This window comes from Hipposideros armiger, unplaced genomic scaffold (genome assembly GCF_001890085.2).
Source record: "Hipposideros armiger isolate ML-2016 unplaced genomic scaffold, ASM189008v1 scaffold_1109, whole genome shotgun sequence".
NCBI lineage: Eukaryota > Metazoa > Chordata > Mammalia > Chiroptera > Hipposideridae > Hipposideros > Hipposideros armiger.
Window position 1 is genome coordinate 50,667 of NW_017732459.1, and position 16,662 is coordinate 67,328.

The 16,662-nt window shown below is 38.7% G+C and overlaps 1 protein-coding gene across 11 annotated transcripts in view; it reads right to left on the reverse strand.

Moving 5' to 3' along the window:
* Window positions 1–16,662, reverse strand: part of FAT1 (FAT atypical cadherin 1) — a 154,942-nt gene that overhangs the window by 8,318 nt on the left and 129,962 nt on the right. For all 11 annotated transcript variants that reach the window (XR_002122726.1, XR_002122725.1, XR_002122724.1 and 8 more), the window contains 13 exons: window positions 16,142–16,375; window positions 14,867–15,256; window positions 13,369–13,583; window positions 12,972–13,109; window positions 10,475–10,618; window positions 9,704–9,901; window positions 8,491–9,292; window positions 8,217–8,348; window positions 6,642–6,799; window positions 4,271–4,733; window positions 2,611–2,764; window positions 2,337–2,447; window positions 236–867 (listed from right to left, as the gene is read on the reverse strand). Coding sequence is in view for 8 of the 11 variants with exons in the window: in XM_019632243.1 (XP_019487788.1) it covers window positions 236–867; window positions 2,337–2,447; window positions 2,611–2,764; window positions 4,271–4,733; window positions 6,642–6,799; window positions 8,217–8,348; window positions 8,491–9,292; window positions 9,704–9,901; window positions 10,475–10,618; window positions 12,972–13,109; window positions 13,369–13,583; window positions 14,867–15,256; window positions 16,142–16,375 (3,771 nt within the window). In the remaining 3 variants the exon portion in view is untranslated. The remainder of the gene's footprint in view (window positions 1–235; window positions 868–2,336; window positions 2,448–2,610; window positions 2,765–4,270; window positions 4,734–6,641; window positions 6,800–8,216; window positions 8,349–8,490; window positions 9,293–9,703; window positions 9,902–10,474; window positions 10,619–12,971; window positions 13,110–13,368; window positions 13,584–14,866; window positions 15,257–16,141; window positions 16,376–16,662) is intronic.

Consider the following 16,662-nt stretch of genomic DNA (forward strand, 5'->3'; position numbering starts at 1 on the left):
CATGACCTTATTTGATTCCTTAATTAAAATAACATCACAGCCACAATGCTCAGCCAGGATCATAGCGTTGGAAAAGGTTTTCAAATTATAACCAAGGTCTTCGGGAGCTGGAGCATATTTATCACTAACAAAGACTCCACATTTTGACTTGAACAACCAGAAGCTCTGGTTGAACTTGTAACCTCATCGTTCACCTCAGTGACATATAATTGAGATGAAAAAACGGGGTTCTTACTATCATAGTCGAAGTCCCAGTTAGGCTTCTGGATTGAGTCACTGTCGGAAGGAGAGTTAGAAGGCGGTGGGGGAGGCAGGTTGGGGGCTACGCTGCAGACGGCCACTGCTTTCCGGTGTCCGTGCACAGATTCGGGGTTAAAGGTGCTGAATTCAGGATGCTCTGGGATGGCAGATCCTTCAAAGGAGTTTCGGTCCAGATTATTTCTAGAGTCGCTTGGAATGCTTGGAGTGTAGGAAATAGGACGGACAGGCACCTGGGGTGGTACGTCTGAGTAAATGTTCTTATTTAGCTTTGAGTCAAAATACGGTCTTTGCAAGAAAGCTGTGGTTGCTCCCAAGTGTTTGTCTTCAGGTTCGGCCTGGTGTTTCTTCTTCCGATTAGTCATCTTGCGACAGACGACAAATACCACCACCAGTAAGAAGATCCCTATGACAAAAACAATGATTCCGATTCCTTCGGCCAACCCAATATTCCACGGAGTCGACACATACTGATTGGGGGCGGCATCCTCGCAGTGTTTTCCTCTGTACTCGTGGCTGCAGTTACAGTGATAGGAGCCGTGTGTGTTCTCACAAAGGGCCCCATTCCGGCAGGGGTTTCCAGCACATTCGTCAATGTCACTCTGACACCTGCCGACAAAGCCAAGAATGAGGAGAGACCTTTGCAATGTAAGTCAGAATATGTCATGCCTATAATTCTTAAGAGACGAAAGACTAATTCCTCCTTGATGACATATTCAAAACGAAACCAAATAGATAACCAAAAACACACTATCGACAACGGTAACTACAACAAAAAAATATTTTGTGGAGTAATTAATCATTGGATTCCATACTTTCAATTTACATGTGGGAGATAAACATGGTATCAAGCCAAGAGTTAACCATTTTTTCTAGGATTCAGCAGGTTACTACATCAAATTCATAGTTTAACCACCAGTTTGTTTCTAATTCTGATCCAGAAATTTAGTAGGTGCATTTTGATAAATGGTACACTGTAAACTGTTCTGACAGGCTAGATTACATTTCCAAGAAAATCTTCCTATTTGGGAATATGACAGTTTCATAAAACACATGAAAGGCTAGAAAACTCCGTTTTCCATTTTTAGATGTTCCTCCCAGGGAAAGCCCTCCCACAGCTGCTAGCCCTGACGGAACAGCTCACATGCAAGTGCCCTGCGCTCGGCCTTCCCAAGTGGGCATATTGTGCACCTGTGTAGATCTACCTGACTTCTCAAACCCTTCCTCCTTTAATAAAATGTACCTACACACTATCTCTCATACTCACCTGGCATTAAAATTCTATTACTGAGACATTTTTATCCATTATATGAAGTGTTAATTGACTAGAATTAAGAAAAAGTCAACTTAAGGATTAAGACCATGTGACTGATGCAAAATTCAAACTACAACCACTACCTGAGCCAAACTGCACGTGAACACCTGCAAACAAGTCACACAGGAGCCTCCTCATAAGGCTGATGGTGAGGCTCATCTAAATGTCCAGTACTAGGCACTTACACGTCACATGCATTGAGTAATTTTTTAAACTAAATTGGTGAAAATTCTAAGGTGCAAAACCCACCTCTTTTAAAGTGTACAACAGGCACCTCTGTGCCTCCATTCCCTCCCGTGAAAAATAACGATTGCCTCTTAGGATTTTGGTAAGGATTACAAAATACAGTGAGAGCACTGGAAAAGGTCTCTAGGTGCTATTAAGAGTTATTTATGTATATTAAGAAAAAACGTCAGCATCATCACTCTCAAAGAAAGGTAACAAGTCCATATAGGCAACTGCTTTAAAAAACATAATAATCTCACTCATTCCACAAATATTTACTCCCTGCAAGAACCCATACATTCTTTGTTTATAAATAATATCTCTAAAGTATAGAGGCAGGAGTTTTCAAGCATTATTATATTCATCTGCTCAATATTTCTTTTCTTTCAAAAAAAAAGATAAATTATATAAGGAGTTAATATGAGGACTATCAAATTCTGAAGCAACGTACTCTAAATTATGAAGTTTCTGTTGCATCTGCTAATTCATGTGACACTATAGAGAGGTGTAACTATAAATCTTGAAAGAAGCTGGTTACCTTTCTCCCCTAAAACCTGAATCACATTGACAGACAGCACCGTCCAAACTGTCAAAACATGTTCCACCATTTTTACAGGGCTCATCTTTGCAGTATGGACTAAGCTGGCACCTGAAGAATAAGGAAAAAATATGCATAAACCTAATACTTCTACTGCAGATAAATACAGCAAAACCAAAAACATTAACAAATGGATGCAGCTGTTTTACATACATGATTATTTTAAATTTTTAATACTATAGTTAATTTTGAAAGTCAAAAAAAATATACATACCTCTGACCAGTATATAATCCTCTACACTGGCAAACGAAGTCTCCGTTGTCCACAATGCATGTACCACCATAAAGGCAGGGATTGGAGGAACACGGATTGACGCTCATCTCACAGTATGTCCCTATGTATAAGGCATTGCATTTGCAGTAATAACCTAAATAGCAAAAGGAAACAAAAGAGTTGTATCATTCAATAACTCAAAAAATAAGTTTTAGTTCATCGGTTTTTTACTTTTAACTTTAAGGGAAGATTTAGTTCCCCAAGACCTGTAAAAATGAGTAACATTCCCATTCCCTCTGGATAAAAAGTTGTCAATATCAACAAGACACTGCTCGTATAATCAAAACAAAGAGCTGAAGAGAGAACTCATAATTAGCTTTAGTCATAATTTATGCAAGATTACTGGGTCAACCATACAGAGCTGGATAAAAGTAGTCCTTTATGTGAGTGACCATTAGATTGACAACACTTATTACTTAACACCTCGATTTATTTGCAACTCGTAAGCGTTTAAAGATTAAATGAGCACTTTGAAAACTATAAACTACCATTTTAAGAGAGGTGATCTTCAAATTTGTATAAAGGAGCAAAAAGAATGTCATGTTCTCTATTTTGTTAAGACTTTGACAGGTATTGTGGAGACTTATTTCCAACCATCTGTCTTGGGAAAGATGGTAGGACTGCACTTCTTCACCGCCTCTGAAGCTGGTCATATCTGTGGAGCTTTCTTTGGCTAAAGAAATGTGGCTTCAGGAGTTGGTACATGGCTGCCAGGTTGCTTTCCTCCTGCTGCCACGGTGACCAGAAAATGCCTCTCTCGGTGTCATCCCTAATGGCACAATGAGCACAGCCTCCTTGCTGACCCGATTTGGGCTTGTAATAGGAGCACAATGTAAACTTCGGTTCAGAGTCTTACACTGGGGATAAGCGGGCCTACTCATTGCATACAGAATGCGTAGACGTGTTCCAAAGCAAAAAACAGGAAACAAAAGTCTTTTGAAATCCCTCTTAATTAAAAGGCTACTTTGATTTTTGCTCTATCCATTACACAAAGTCTATTTATCAGGCAGGACGACTGTCATTTTCATAACTGTGTTCTATGACTCATAAGTGGACAAACAGGTCCAGGATACAGCAGCCACAGAGTACTCCACTATACTAGGACTTCAAGACAGGGATGGCAACACTTCAGGAGGGGTGTAAGGCCCTGAGAAAAAATCTATAATACTCTGAGTCATCTATAGCTAGCAAGACTAGCAGTCTCTCTGTGCTGGGTCATCAGACACAAGAGGGTGCTCAAGAACTAAATGGTACCAATTCTAAATCCCAGTGGGTCAATATCTATGTGTTTGGAAGAAGAGTTAAGAATTAGCTGTCGTTTGCCGGCGGATTCTGGTGTGCAATGAGACACGTCCGGGAATACGGTGCAAGGTGGGTGCAGAAGTTCAACAGGCAGGGAAACCAGTCCCTTCATCCCGGTTGATGGGAAGAATTCTAAGCCCCGCTCTGCTCTCCTGTAACACATACCACTCAATTCCAACACAGATACAATATCTGACAATATTATTTGAACAAAAAAAGGAAAAAAAAATACTTGGACAACTTCTCCTCAAGTGCATACATGTGTAACACTTAAAAATGATAACATTACGAAGCTTACCTCCAGTAGGTGACGGATTGCAAATGCCTCCATTCTGGCAAGGGCTACTTGAGCAATCTTCTGTGGCTGTTAGTAAGCACCCAGGAGACACTTCCACTGATTCCTCAATGTGGGCATAGCTTCTTGGTTTGTTATTTAAAGGCAGCTCCTGCCCATTCAAATAAATGGAGTCCATACAACCCCTGAAACCATTACCAACTTGGGAGCTTCTTCCATGCCTTGTGCCTTGCTGACGGATGTGGCCACCAAAAAACACATGGTTATCCAGGTTTAGGGTTTTCAGAGTCCCTGGGGCTGTGCCTGATGCAGTATGGACTTGGTCGAGAACCAATCTGGCGTAGTTGCCATTCACTTCGAGGGACACTGCATGCCACAGCCCATCATTGACTTGAATACTTTGAACAGAGACAATTCCAGGGCCACTTCCACAGTCAAATTTGTATTGCAGTCTTCCGTTATGAATCTATGATGAAAACAGTTACTGTTCACATTACTCTCATAGAATCTTCAATTACAGTGTCCAACAAAAATCTGAAGGAAGGTTATGTGTGGCAATTGAAGGCAGAAAGTGAGTAAGGCCTTGTGTTTAGGTACTACAGAACACACACTCATTTATTCATTGTACAAATAATAAGAATGGACCTCTTGGGGATATAAAGTTCAAATGCCAACTGCACATCAAAAAAGCATCATGGAAGTGCTAATAATTAACTGTTAACTGAACAACAACCCAAGCTAGCACTGAGTCACATCCAAAATCAAAAGCTAATCGTGCTTAAAAAAATAAAAAGGTAGGCAAGATAATTATCACTTCAGCATACGTAGGATCTCTATATAAAATTAATAAGACATAATATCACTTAATGGCCAACAGGCATATGAAAAAATGTTCAACCTCATTAATCATTAGGGAAATGCAAATAAAAACCACAATGAGATACCACCTTACCCCGGTCAGAATGGCTATCACCAATAAATCAACAAACAACAAGTGCTGGCGAGGATGTGGGGAAAAGGGAACCCTGGTGCACTGTTGATGAGATTGCAGATTGGTGCAGCCACTATGGAAATCAGTATGGAGGTATCTCAAAAAAATGGAAATGAAACTACCTCAAGATCCAGCAATTCCATTTTTAGGTATTTATTCAGAAAAACCCAAGGCACAATTTGAAAAAATATATGCACTCCTATGTTCAGTGCAGTGCTATTTACAATAGTCAAGACTTGGAAACAACTGAAATGCCCATCGGTAGATGACTGGATTAAGAAACTGTGGTACAAGGGCTGGCCGAGTAACTCAATTGGTTAAGATCTCCCTCAAGAGTGCGAGCTCTGAGCAACAGCAGTTCGAGTCCCGCCCGAGCTAAGCTGCCAACAGGTGGCAGGATGGCTCAGTTAAAAAAAAAAAAGAAACTGTGTTACATTTATACAGTGGAGTATTACTCAGCTATAAAGAAGAAGGAAATTGTACCATTTGCAATGATACAGATGGACCTATGGAGCTAGAGAGCATTATGCTAAGTGAAATAAGTCAGTCAGAGAAAGATAAATACCATATGATCTCACTTATATGTGGAATGTAAAGAACTGAATAAACAAGTAATGTAAACAGAAATAGTCTCAGAGATACAGAGGAAAAACTGATGATTGCTAGGTGAGATGGGGGTGGGGATGAGGGAGAAGAAGAAAAGACAACATAAATTGGTAACTACAATATGGCCTAAGGGATAGAAAAGACAGTTTGGGGAATATAATCAATAATGTAGTAAATATTTTTTAGGGGGCCAGTTGTACTCATGTCTTGTTAGGGAGACCACTTCATAGACGGTGTAGAGGCCTGACCACTGTACTGTACACCTAAAGCTGCCGGTGAATAATATTATATGTCAACTATAATTTAATACATATATAGTCATGGGATGTGGAGTAGAGTGTGGGGATGGAGTCAATGGAATTGTAATAGATAAGTAAGATATCAGGGGTGGGAGGGCAGTGGATGGGGGAGGTGGGTTGTTACTTCGTGAAGGGTGAAAAGGTATTGCATTGTTCTGTACACCTGAAACTAATAATAATAATAATAATAATAATAATAGTAATAAAAGAGACACAATATCACTTAGAGTTTGACTGTTAACTGTGGCGTGTACCTAAAAACAATTGTAAAAAACAGAAATAAATCTCTACGTTATTGCGGAGCAAAAAGAGCTTTTCACCCCACAGTCTAAAACTTGTACACGTATCAATGAACTGTTTAAATGTGGAATTCAATCATTTTGCTTACTTCATTTTCTTCGAAAATGGACAATCTGAATATAAAATGGAATTAATGTTTTTATTAAAGTCTTCCATAATCTGAGCTATAAAAAGGTACCTCCAAGATGCTGTAGTCAGTTCCTCGAGCATACATTACAACTGCATGAGCAGAATAAGTTCTGAGCCTCATGGTCAATTTCATCTCTAACTTGTTTTCATTTTCCTTTAGACGATATTTCAAAAAGCTGTTTCCAGTAAACGTTACAGAGGAACTCCCTGTGAATCACAAAGAGGAAAAAATAAATCAGAACCAATTTTAAGCATATCTTTAAAAGTGTTGCATCCTGCCTCCAAAGACTGACACAAGTTTTTACTTAAGATTAGAGCATTATAAAATTCAACTCAATGGGAAATGTCTATTTGCTTAATAAACAGTATAGCATAACTAGACCTTTTTGAAGAGAATACACTAGACACAAAGTATCACAAAGAAATGAATTCTAAAATGACGAAAATGCTAAATGTAAAATGGTTCAATATAAAATTATTAGAAGTTAGGAAAATATTTACATATCCTCAAGTTGGTTTGGGAAACCTTCTCAAACTAGATATAAAACAAGCCTGGTTCTCCAAAACTGATGAAAATAATTACGAATCTCTAGAGATGGAAACTGTTATGTAAAATTATACACAACTGACAAAATAAAAATTACATTTCAAAATGATAAAAGATTACATTAAACAAATAAAAAAACAGTAACATACAGACAGCAGAGTGCAGATAATGTTTTAACTCATAATATGCATGAAAATAAGAGATGGACAAATGACTCAGACAATCAAGCAAAGGATATAAAAGGCCAATCATAGAAGAAATGCTAATAGGCAAAGGAAAAGACCACTTTCAAAAGTGCCAGAGAAATGCAAAGTAAAATAATTAGATATCATTTCACGTCCATTAGATGGGAGGATTTATTTTTTAATTAAAAACCTTCAACATTGGCAAGAGAATGGGGAATGAGACTTGTCAAATATGACTAGAAGAAACAAGAATTGGTACAACTTTTTGGGAAACCGACATAATGGTACCTTTAAAAATTAAAAATGTAGTTAATGTTTAACGTAGTAAACCCTAGTTTTAGAAATGTAAACACCAATATGTAAGGATACATATAAAAGGATTCTTTTTTATCAGAAGGAAACATTTTAACAACCTAATTCTCTGTACGTAAGGAAAATGTTGAATAAATTATGGTACAGTCGTGCTAGAAAATTAAGAAGCATTAGGTTTACATGTATTAAGTTGGAAAGATGCCCATAGCATACTGTCAAGAAGAGGAAAAAGCAAGCGGGAGAGGACTGTGTGAGCTATAACATTTTAGTTTCTTTTTTAAAAAAAGAGAGAGGCTATGACAGAAACAGGACCATTAATCTATACATATGGGGCTATCTACATGTTTATATGAGCATTAATGATAAAGAAGGAAGCACATCGAACTGTGAATTCAGAGGTGAATTATTATACAACAAGAAAGAAAAAATACTACTGTTATGCTTTATTTATCTCTGTGTTTGACTTGTTAAAATAAACATAATTTTACTATGCATTCCAACTCCAATAAAGAAGGAAATGATAAGAAACTCTGAAAGTGATTTTTAAAAATAAAAGTATGATTAATCAATAAGCTCTCACCTGGGCATTGACCAAAGCTGCCACCTGGACAGACACAGGTATATCTCTCCTCTCTGGGATCAGGGATACATTCTGATCCCTCGGGGCATGGGCTGTCTTCACATCCATGATGGATAGGTGGGCATTTTCCCTCTTTGTTTAAAAAAAGAAAGAGGGGAGGAGGGAAAGCGAATTAATAGGAATTTCAAGAAAATGATCTTTGATGTGTAGCCTTCAAAGGTTGTGACTGAAATCATCCTGTTACCCCCTATTTTCATATACTTATGGGTGTTACCTTTGCAGAGACACACAGCGGTTCTCTGGTGGTGGGGAGTCACAAAACTCAGTCTGGCCGTGCTGTGTGTTGACATTACACTTTCATCCACGGACACCTTTTCGTCACAGAATTTCCGCGGGCAAGCCAGTCCTGCACAGAGCTTCTGGAACACCTCCAGGATCCTCACACCGATGATTTCCTCAATATCAGTGACAGAAGAGTTAATCTTGTGCAAAAGCTGTTTTGTGGACACCTGGGCGCTACCTGACTTCTCTATGAAAAGTAAGACATCCAGGTGTGGGTGAGGTTCGGAGGGTTGCAAGCTCACAATCTGTATGTCATTCCTCCTCACACCCAAGATGTTCCGTAACGCACGCTGGAAGTTGCGCCAGTAGTCACCAACAAACTCTTCTGGCGTGAGGTTGGCGAAGCGGATAGCAAAAGTGTGGTTCAGCATCTCTTGGGTTACTTGTCTGACGTGCACCGTGATGTCGGCCGCCGTTGTGAACCTTCCATCTGTCACGCTGACGTTGAGAAGGTACTGCCCTGTGTCTAGCTTTTTGTGTGCTATCAGCTTACCCCCTGTGCTGGAAACAGAGAAAAGGCTGTCCATTTGGGGATCAAGGCTGTAGGTTAAAGTGTCATACACATCTTGGTCCGTTGCATGAATCTTCCCAATGACGCCACCTGAATATTCCTCTCCAAAAGCAGTAATGAAAATCTCCAGTGGCAAAATTGCAGGGGGATAGACGCTCTCCTCAATAACCCTGATGTCAACATAGGTCAAAGATGACAACTGAGGCTTTCCATTATCGGCCACCTAGGAGAAAAGAAAAAAAATATCACCATTATCTATGTCATTGTTTACAACGTCTTAATAAAAAACATATTATCATCGTTCAAGTTCTTAAAAATTACCAATTATCAGATACTTATTTCTCCACATGAGAAGCATGTCAAGAAAAATGACATATACTGCTTCATAGCCCTTTCACTAATCCATACTGAAGTTTAAGTTCCATCAGTGTCTATGATAATGTAACCAAATGAATCAACGAGTCCCCTAAAAGTGCAGTGGGATAAAAATGAAGGCATGGAAGAAAACAAAAAAAGACGATAATCTAAAGATGTTTTATTTTCTCATGAAATGGAAGCTGCTTCCATACAAGAAGATAACCATCAAAACAGCTCTATGACTCCACAGTAAAATCATAAAGAAAGGATTGAATACCTTAACCTGCAGTAAGTAATGATCTTTCACTTTCCTCTTGATGGCTGCTGATGTCAGGAGGAATCCTTGCTGGTTAACGTCAAATGCATTCTCATCATTTCCACTCACGATAGTAAAGAAGAAGGGTGGGCCGTTATGAGAAGAATCCTTGTCTGTTACGACTAGCTGTAGCACGCTGAACCCCACAGGCTTATTTTCCTGCACAGAACAAGCAAACGGATAAACAAATATGTACAACTTTCAACAAAACTGAATCTTTAGGGTAAAAGACACATGCAAGTTTTCTATAATAGGAAGTATACGGCCAACAAAGCCTTATTGTTGCTCCACTTGAACGGGAGAGCGAAGGTGTGGGGGGAAGGGTTGTGATGAGGGGGCATGCACGACAAGGGGGGTGCAGGGGAAGGGGGAGAAGAGGGAGGGGAGGAAGAAGTGAAGTGGAAGAGGAGGAGGGAAGAAGGGGTGCTGGGAGGAGGGAGGTCCAGATGGGGAAGGGGCGGGGGCAAGAAGGAAAAACAGGGACAACAGAAGGTAAGGTTAAGAACCAAGCTGAAAAACCAAAGCACTCAAACAAGAGGGATAAAAGCTTGGTTGCATCTTGAAAATGCTCATCTTTTAGTATCAATTGGAGACGCCTCTAATGTTGTGCTCTTCTCATTTTTCTAAACATAGTCTTTGGAAAAAGACATCTCCAATGAACAACTGAGGCCAATGAATGAGCTCATTTCAAAAGGGCCGTTTTCAATGAACCCTTCAGCACCCCAAGATTACCTGGATGATCACACTGTAGTTTCCCCTGGAGAAGACTGGAGCGTTGTCGTTGACGTCAGACACATCAATGTTCACCGTAGTTGTGTTGACTCGGGGTGGACTGCCATTATCAGACGCCTGAACAGTAAGCGTGTAACCTGAAATCTTTTTGGGAACAAGACAAAGAGATGGCATGTTCACTTTCACAAGGCTGAAGAACAGGCTCTCATCAGAAGTACACTCCTGAAGACCTGGAATGGAAGATCTGAAAACCCGTCATCATTTGCTGTGTCCTGTATGTGGACAATTCCCTAACCTACAAGTACACTGACAATAATGTACTATGTATATAATATATAATGTCTACAGAATGGACCGTATTTGCTCAATAGAAAGAGTTACCAATAGTAATTAGATTCTCTGATGCATTCCAAACACATACTTATTCCGTGAAAACATTCTAACTTAAAAACGTACAGATCTACTAATAGAAATTAAGACAGAAAAGTAATGCAAATGGTGAGAAGAAAATGTTAACATTATCTCTGAGCCTCTTACTTTAGTAACCGGGAAGGCAACCTTTCCTAAGGCCCAAATGTTACTCTCAGACGGGAGTAGACCGCCCTTAATTAAGCTGTTGCCCACCCTGAGTGTTTACTGATTTTCAACATTTCAGGACACTTCAGATCACCTTCTCTCATTAATTTTACACCCGGATTGTAGTCAACTGTCTAAATCTCCCAAGATTATCTCTTCATGATTTCCTACACACACAAAAAGTGGGAGTCAAGTAAGGTAGTTCCTTTCCCAGGACAGTTCCCTGTTAAGCTCCCTCTTCCAGAACGAGTGGTGGAAGCAGCGAGAATGCTGGCTAAATCCGAGTATATTCTGTAGAATAGTAGTCTGGCAATATGCTCCCCCAAAAAGGGTTCTGACGATGAGATGGTTTGGGAAACAACACAGGCCATCTCCTCTGCTACCTCACAATGGACATTAGTATATTTAAGGACCCGAGAAGTTCTTCAGTGAAAAATACGAAATTTTGCTCTGCCCAGCAGTGCTGCAATCCTAAACATAACAGTCGTGCTTCCTAAACTCTTGGAAAGTCCCTGCTCAAAAATAACAGGTCAGAAAAGGAATTAAACAATTTAGACTTTAATGAGATATTTCATCACCATTGCCCCCAATTCCTCTAACCTTAGATTTAACATGTTATTCCTCCGAAATTATACTCTTTATTATCACCAATGTCTTTCTAGTTCCCAAAACCAAAGCTTCCTTCATTTCTCCTTCACTTCTCCACCTCTCAGAGGCAGCTTCCTTCCTGTCTGTGTGAAGGGATGAGTGGGTGGACAGACGAATGGATGGATAGATGGATGGACAGACGGATGGATGGGTGTTCCGTTCAGCCTGGCTTCCCTCTCCTCATTTGTTCACATTTCTCTCAACACCTCAGATCACTTCTATAATCAGCTCCAGAGGCCTGTGCCATACCTGTATTTCCAGCTTTCAAGACTCAAGTTTGACTAAAATCTCCAAATACTGTCTGAATAATTTTACTCAAATATGCCCTTTTCCTCTAAAAATCAGTGCATCAAAAACCACATTCAACAACTGCTCCTGGTGCCGAGTTTACACCCTCATGACCTCCCTGATCTCCCTTCATGGCACAACCCAGTCACAACAAGACCGAAAAAATGGCGTCATCTGACACCACCGCGTTCTACGGAGCGCCACACCTAAGCTGTGTGAATTCTCATATTCCCTTTATGAAGTTTCTTCATTTATTTGTCTTTTCACTCAGTTGTCACTGCTAATTTCCCAGTTTAGGCTCTGGCTGCCTTACCACTGACTGTAACTGGTCTTCTTATCTCCCAGGTCTCCCACTATAAACAACACCTGGACCTACGTATAACTCATTTTCTAATTATGTCTCCTGGTAACGTCATAGCTGGGCTCAGAGATATTCAGTAACTCCCTCATGCCCTGCAGCATCTAGTCTGAACCTCTGTTCCTGGTTTTCTATGTGGCACATAATCTGTTCCTAAAACACCTTTCTATCTTACCTCCCCCTCTCCTTTGTAAGATTACTGTACTCCAATACAACTGAATAAAATCACCTAACTATATTCCATGTCTTCCTTTCTCCATGCCTTTGCTCATGTAATTCCTCACAGGGAATTCCCTTCTTTCAACACCTATGGTTTTCCAAATATTTGCTATTACTTAAAATCCAGCTTCTAGTTCCATGGAGTGTCTCAGAACGCTGGCGTCAACAGCAATTTCTTCTTGACTACAAACTGTTACTATCCAAGCATTGTACTAGTATAAAACACATCTGCTTTGTTTTTGAGAATGTTTAATACTGTAATTGCTTTTCAAGTATTTATGTCTCGCTTCTCAGTTCCGGGTCTACCCTTTTGGTCTTTCCTATCGTGTCTGGCAAATGTGGCTACAAGGCACTTCTATTTGTTATTTGGTAAGTTGTAAACAATTTAAGCCACATTTTTTCACTTACTGTTTCCCGGTCTAGAAGTTTGGTCACTTTCACTTCTCCCCTGGCAGGGTCAATTGTAAACGGATTTCCCTGATTGCCATCTATAATCGAATAGTGGATGTGGCTGTTTGAAGGTCCATCAGCATCATCAGCCATAACCTAGAAAACATCAGGCTCTTGTTGAGGAGACGGCTAAGGAAGGGACAGAAGTCTTAAAGTCTTAAATTTCTGATATCAGCAGCTAGAAGTCAATTACGTATAATGGAGTCAGTGACTGACGGGAATAACCAAAGACATTTGCATATCTTCAAATTATTTTCAAGTAAGTTCACTGCAAAAACTGGATCAAAAAGAAAAGAAAACAAAACAAAACCTCTTGCAGAGACCCAGAAGAAGAAAACGGGAAAAAAATACACACCGTAATGACAGGCTGCTCAAGAACGGCATCCTCACTGATGACTGCCGTGTAGGTGCTCTGGCTGAACACCGGGGTGTTATCATTGATATCTGTCACATTAATGTTCACAGTTGCAACATCACTTAATGAAGGTGTGCCTCCATCAGTGGCTTCCACAGTCAGGTAATATTCATGAGAGCTTTCATAATCCAGGTTCTCAATGATAAATATGGCTCCTGGATGGAAAATCAAAATTACTGCCAGTGCTTTAAAATGCCACTGATTTCTCCTACTATGACTGAAATAAGACACTTTCAAACAAATAAAATTTTCACTTCAAAAGTTTACTTACCATGTATGTCTATTTTCTAATTTCTTAACTCATCACTTAAAAATTATGAATTTGCCCATCCCTGGGTCCTTATTTATTTCTTCTTTTCCTGATATTCTTCGTGATATTTAAATTGCTTTCCCGATCAATACTACCTACATCCCTGCTAAAAAATTATTCTATTCCTCATTTCTTCTAAATCACAGTTTAATACAAACTTCATTCTAATTTAATAAAAAGAAAACATAAAAATTCTCCTCTTTGGCTTTTAGGTTCCTTTTCCTTCTCATACTTTTTGCTTTCACAGGAACGTGCATCCTTTTTTTAACTCTCTAGAATAATGCTTTATGTACATCCTATCATTTAAAAAAAAAATCCTGTTTTGATTTAACAACTCCTTTAACGGTTTTCCTTTTCATTTTCTTACTGTCCATACTACTTAAAGAGCCCTAAAAATAAATTTTATGGTATGTGTTAAAAATAGGTTTTAAAATAGCACCCTCACACACCTACTCTTCATCTGAAATAGTCACATACAATTAAATACAGTTTGAATGGAGTGAGTTTTTACAATGCTCTATGACTTACAACTATTTTAGACCACCGCTTAAAACAAGACTACAAAAGTATTTATGCAGCAAGAGTCTAAGCTTCTATGACTTTTGACCTTGATAGCTGTGTGACTCAAAGTACTATGACTGTTATATATAACTAGCATAATAAAGAAGTCAACCTTATGAATTAAGAGATGCCCCCATTGAAACTAAGATCAAAGAAGTTGAAACTACTGTTTCACTTGGGGTAGTTACTTCACATGAGTTCTACATAAAAGGAGATAAAAAGGAGCCATTATGCAAGATCCTGTATTATCTTCCACTCTTTATCTTTACTAATTTACTACATCTTATATCTTTACAAAGTTACTAGAATGTGATACTGCTCTATTTAAAGTTAATTTGCTTATAGTTAGATATATCAGAAATGTATTTTATGTAGAATTATAGTTTAAAGTCTTCAAAATCACTTTGAATCCTACTTAAAATAACATCACAAAGAAAACTTGAGTTTTATCTTTTTAGAGTATCTACCAACGATTTACAATCTGTCACTTTTTATCAGGTCAAGTGCCGGGCAATCTAACCTTTTTGGTAGAATAAAGAGCTTCCTCTCATTTACATGGTATGTTACCTGTTTTGGAATCTATGCTGAATTTTCCATGTTCATTTCCACTTATTATTGAGTAGGTGATTTCTGCATTTGCTTCAATGTCCCGACTTGCTGCATACACTTGAAGAACTTCTGTTCCAGTGAGAATGTCCTCAGACACGGTGGCACCATATTCACGGTATTCAAACACGGGCGGGTTGTCATTTATATCCAAAACGGACACAATAACAGTGCCAGTAGCTGTCAACCTCCTTGGCAAACCGTGATCGACAGCTTTCAAAGTAAGGGTGTATACTGCCTGGAGCTCTCTATCCAAAGGCTTTTCTAACTGAATGATTCCAGATGCTTCATTAATGGAGAACTGTCCATCAGCAGAGTTAATCAGAGAGTAGGATATCTTACGATTCAATCCTGTCAAGACACGACATCACCTCAGGTTTTATTTCAAGGAATGTAAACAAATTACTTTTTTTTTTAATGTCGCATGCATATTAAAAAGGGAAAATGCTAATACACATTACTTAAAAATTCTTATGACTATGATTTTTTAAAAAGTGGACTTTTAGATTAGCAATTTACTGAGTTCAAATAAATATAATTTCACAGTTATCTGGCTTTTTAGGACTATGTTCTATATGAACTTATGGTATACTACCTAGCAGGCATTTTAAAGTCTATTTATTATTAACTTTCAGTGATGAAGGTTTATTTGAAAAGTAACGTTTTTGCTATTATTCTAATCTCCAGTATTAGTATGATTGAAGAAGTTACTTTTATTATCTGCTATTAAAATGCCATAAATCCACTCTCTTAGCAAAAAAAAAAAAAAGTCATAAATAGACATCCTAGAGTTTTTATTTTCTCCATAAAAAACCTGAAAGGTTTGTAAAACTACAATATAGCATTTGCTTCTGTTACGTTCTGATACTAAAATCCTTTTATGTCACAAATGGGTTTGTTTATTCACAAATTAATGCATAACTAATTACTTCAATGGGATATGAAGATCAGCTAATCTAGTCACTAATCAGAATTTTAGGGACACCAAGGATACCTTTACAACAACAGCAAGTTCACTGGACACCATTTTGAGACTTCAAATATTGATTAAGAATCTATTCATTATTCTAAAGATTGCATTCCATTTTTTAATGTTAAGTAATTAACGCAACGGTAAGCTATTCAACATGCAAGAGGTAAGGTGAGTTAACAGGTTGAATCTGGGGTGCGTTTTAAAACAGAGGTTGCTAGGATCTTAGGGTACAGTTTGGAGGCCGAGCATCATGTGGACGATACCTGCATCTCCATCGGTAGCCTGAACTCTTGTCAACAGCGTTCCAGGCTCTGTGTTTTCAAACACAGTGATGGTGTAAGGATCAGCAGAGAATTCGGGAGCGTTATCATTCACATCTTCTAATGTGAGCACAACATTAGCTTCACAGAATCTTCCCCCTCCATCTATGGCCTTGACGAGAAGGTTATAAATTGCTTGCTCCTCTCGATCAAGAGGGGCTAATGTTTTCAGTTCACCTAAAAAAACAAACAAAAATAAATGGACTCACTTGAGATTTAAAATGCGAGCTGCAATAACACATCTTATTCCTCCCTCTTTTCTTTTACAATTACAAAATCTGACTAACAGCCTTCCTTTGGAGAACAGTTTTATCAATGACAGAGTCAACAGCTGTGTGAATAGGGTGAGTTCCAGGTTTCCACACGCTGTCAGATTCTAGCTCTCTAAGTCATAAAGATCTCCAGGCTAGAGCCTCTTGCATTACATAGAATGTCACAAAAGCAAAACAGCTACCTAATTTGCC